The sequence below is a fragment of the Bombus vosnesenskii genome, unplaced genomic scaffold (genome assembly GCF_011952255.1).
Source record: "Bombus vosnesenskii isolate JDL3184/JDL3185 unplaced genomic scaffold, Bvos_JDL3184-5_v1.1 scf7180000013944, whole genome shotgun sequence".
NCBI classification, from domain to species: Eukaryota; Metazoa; Arthropoda; class Insecta; order Hymenoptera; family Apidae; genus Bombus; species Bombus vosnesenskii.
This window is the reverse complement of record NW_022883298.1, coordinates 19,366-23,539: the sequence shown is the minus strand read 5'-3', so window position 1 is coordinate 23,539 and position 4,174 is coordinate 19,366. Positions and strand designations below refer to the sequence as shown.

Sequence of the window (4,174 nt, the reverse complement as noted above, 5' to 3'; positions counted from 1 at the left end):
TTTCTGAGGATGACGATTGTGCCTTTTTGGATGCCGTGTCCACCCTTGCTCCACTTATTGCGGTTGGTTAACTCGTTCAAATACTCCTTATGCCAGCGGTTCCAAAAATGCTGTTTAAGCTGTTGGATATGCTGCCATCTGGAGAGTCGGTTCGATGGAATGTCTCCGAAATCTCGATCACGTAAGCACATTAGTGAATCGCCAATGAGAAAATGTCCGGGAGTGAGGACTAGGAGATCGTTTGGATCGGTGGAGATAGGAGTTAGCGGGCGGGAATTGAGGACTGCTTCTATTTCTATGATAAGAGTATTCAATTGTTCAGAGGTGAGTAACTCGTTGCCGGCTACACGCCTGAGGTGGCGTTTATATGACTTCACCGCTGTTTCCCATAGCCCACCGAAATGCGGCGAATGAGGGGGAATGAAGCGCCATTCGATTTGTTTGTCGGCTAAAAATGCAGTTACTTTTTCCTTGTGATCGTCCGATTGTAATAAATCGTGAAGCTCTCGTAATTCGTTGCTTGCTCCTCTGAAGTTGGTGCCGTTATCAGAATGGATGGTGGAGCAATAGCCTCGTCGAGCGATAAATCTGCGAAAAGCGGCGATGAAGGCTTCGCTAGTGAGATCGTCAACGAGCTCGATGTGTACCGCTTTAATTGCTAGGCATACGAAAATGGCTACGTATACTTTTATCTGACGACGGTTACGATCTCGTTTTTCCTTGGTGTGGAACGGCCCGCAGTAATCGACGCCGACGTTTGTAAATGGGCGAGATTCCGTTACTCGCGCCTCCGGCAGATTACCCATCACGTATTCTACCGGCGGTGGTTGAGCGCGGCAGCAGCGGACGCAGCCTTGGATCGCCCGCCATACTTGACTTCGACCGTCAACGGGCCAGTATCTTTGTCTTACTGCGTATAACGTAGCCTGCGTTCCGGAATGCATGTGGATCTTGTGCTCGTGGTCTATGATGCGTGTTGTAACGGATGACTTAGGTAATACTATGGGATGTTTCTGGGCGAAGGTCATCGACGAATGACTGAGTCGACCCCCGACTCGCAATATTCCTTCCTTGTCTATGAACGGATTGAGTCGCGTGAGCTTACCCTTTATCGCCGCGTTCCGATCTTTTTGGAGTGTGCGAATTTCCTCGGAGAAATGGATGTTTTGCAACAATTTTATCAATTTATTGTGCGTTGTGCGTAATTCGGTAACGGTTAGGGGTGCCGCTCGGTTCCTTTTCTGTTTCCAACGGAGGCAACGAGCTATGATTCGTATCAACTTGGGCCAGGATGAATACCTTTGCAGCAAACAGTAATCGGGGGGGTTTGTGGACAGACAAATCGCCCCCTTCTGCTCCGGTACTTCAATTTGCGGTGTTAGCGCCCATGTCGGCCAATAGCCCTCCGACTGGTAGAGCCATGCAGGACCGTGCTGCCAGATGGTTGGGCGCAGAAACTCTTCGGGTGTTTGGCCGCGTGATATTAAGTCCGCGGGATTGTCGTCGGTAGGAACGTGGCGCCAATCGCGGATGCTGGGTTTTGTTTGAATTTCGGAGACTCTGTTAGCGACGAATGTCTTAAGGGTGTGAGGTGATGTATTGAGCCAATGGAGGACGATAGTGGAATCGGTCCAATAGATAGTTCGAGTAATTTGGTGGGATAGGGCTTGTTGTATTGTCGACATCAGGGACGTAAGAAGGAGTGCTCCGCTCAGCTCGAGCCGAGGAATGGTCTGGCACTTGAGTGGGGCGACTTTCGATTTTGCGGTTAAAAGTTGGGTCCAAACACGACCGTTGGTGTTAAGGGTTCGAAGATAAATACAGGCTCCGTAAGCCTTTTCGCTGGCATCGCAGAAACCATGCAGTTCAATTTCCATTGCGGACTCGATTATTGCCTTGCGTGGGAACCTGACGTTGTTTAATAAGGGTAATTGGGCATAGTACCTTTCCCACTCTGGATGTAACTCGATCGGAAGTGATTCATCCCAATCGATTTTCGACGACCATATTCGTTGAAGTAGCATCTTGGCCCGAACAATCACCGGTGCGAGCAGACCGAGCGGATCGTAAATTTTTGCAATCTCCGAGCTGATGATTCGTTTCGTGACTCGAGACGGCGTGGGTTTGACTTCGACCGAGTAAAAAATAGAGTCGTCGGATGAATTCCATAACACTCCCAGCGTCTTCAAGGTTTGCGAGTCGCCCAAAAAATGTTGGTGATTTGTTTCTTCTAAGGAGAGTCCGTGTAATAAGTCATTATCGTTTGACGCCCATTTTCGTATGTTTAAGCTGGCCAGTTGAAGTAAATTGGTGAGTTCTGTTCTGAGCGTGAGGGCTTCGTCCTTCGTTTCAGCTCCGGTGAGAGCGTCGTCGACGTAGAAATCCCGCTGCAGTACTTGTGCTGCACGTGGAAATCGATGTCCTTCGTCCTCTGCCAGTTGCTTGAGGCACCGAATAGCTAGATACGGGGCTGCGGATAAACCGAACGTTACAGTGTTAAGCTCATATGTTTCTGTTTCTCCACTCGCGCTGCGCCATAATATCCTTTGATATTTCCGATCCTCTGGTCGTACGAGGAATTGCCGATACATTTTCTCGATGTCGCCGGTGAGTACGTATTGATGAGCGCGAAATCTAATTAATATATAAAATAAATCTTCCTGTAACTTGGGTCCTGTGTGAAGTGTATCGTTTAAGGAGGTTCCGGTAGTGCTTGGTGCCGATCCGTCGAAAACTACACGGAGTTTGGTGGTTTGACTCGATGCTTTGGTCACGCCATGATGGGGCAAATAGTATCCGTTGTCGTCGGAGTGGTTGTCATTGACCTTCGTCATGTGTCCCAACGCCAGGTATTCCTGTATTACCGTTCGATATTCTGATTCGAAGCGTTTGTCGCGCTGGAATCGGCGATTGAGTGAGGCGAGTCGTTTACTCGCCAGCGTTTTAGAGGATCCGAGTGACTGAAGCTGATCGTTGAAAGGTAGAGCGACGATGTATCGTCCTTCGCTGGTGCGTCGGGTGTGGGCTTGGAAGTGTTCTTCGCATCGTCGATCTGCCTCTGAGATATGTTTGATTGAGGGTCCTTCATCGATTTCCCAAAACCGCGCGAGGTCTGCTTGTAAAGTCGTCGTGGATGTGTGAAATATGTTTGTAGCGGTTTGGGAAGTTGGACTCCCCCCGATTACCCATCCGAATCGCGTCTTTTGCAAACGCAGTCCAGGCTCGTCTGGCTGCGTGAGGTTGACTTGTCCCACACACATCGACGCGAGTGTTGAACCTGAGCTTAATAGTACATCTATCGGGGCTGGTAAATGAAATCGTGGATCGGCCAATTTGAGATTTTTTGGTATCTCAAGTGTCGAACGATCGATGGGTTCGCTGGGAATTAAGGTTGATATGATTGGAATGATAAGGAACGTTAATGTCCGCGTGTATGTACCGTCAGTGGAAGTGATCGTGGCCGTGATGTGTCGCTTAGAGGTCGTTGTCAAGGTATCTAGAGCTCCGATCGGGACCGAACATTTGTTTTGCCTTATCCTTAACGATTTTGCTAATCCCTCGGTAATGAAGTTCATACTGGATCCGGTGTCGAGCAACGCTCGACAACGGATTGGTTGCTGTTTATCATTCAAAATATTAATCTGCGCTGTGATGACTAGATCATTGGACAGTAATTCGGACGCTATTGGTTTGATATGTTCGGTCATGAACGGAGTCGTCGATCGTCGGCGTCATTGGTTGTGTGTTCGTTTGTCACTGGGCGGTGGACTTGCAGACGCGGCTGTTCGTGGTGTTTCCGATCTGTGGTCTGTTGTGTGCCTTTTGCGACGAGTGGGGGATACGTAGGGTGGCGAAGAAGGTGTTGTGGATCGGCTATTTGATGGGGAAGATTTCGGGCTGGACGTGCTGGAACGAGACCCTGAATGGCGTTTTGTCCTATGCAGCATTGTATGATGTCGTTCTCCGCATACGCGACATGATCCTGCGAAACAATGCTTCGTTGTGTGCCCTTTCCCGGGGCAGTTGAGGCATAGTGATGCCCTTTTGACCTCCCGAATGCGTTCGCGAAGGGATTTGGTTTTGAAGGTGTCACATCTCCAAATGGGGTGTGGTCCTTGACAGGTGGGGCATGCTGGAGTAACCTGTGTCGCCGTAAGTGCATGCCCTCGTGATG

General features: G+C 49.4%; 1 protein-coding gene across 1 annotated transcript; it reads right to left on the bottom strand.

The window, feature by feature from the left end:
- Positions 1–377: 377 nt before the first annotated feature.
- On the bottom strand, positions 378–3,707 carry LOC117239353 (the record flags this gene model as incomplete). Its single annotated transcript, XM_033504842.1, has 2 exons — positions 3,440–3,707; positions 378–2,470 (listed from the first exon to the last, which is right to left on the bottom strand). Coding segments are annotated over exons 1-2 (2,361 nt in total), but the record flags the coding sequence as incomplete, so codon positions are not given.
- Between the last annotated feature and the right edge of the window lie 467 nt (positions 3,708–4,174).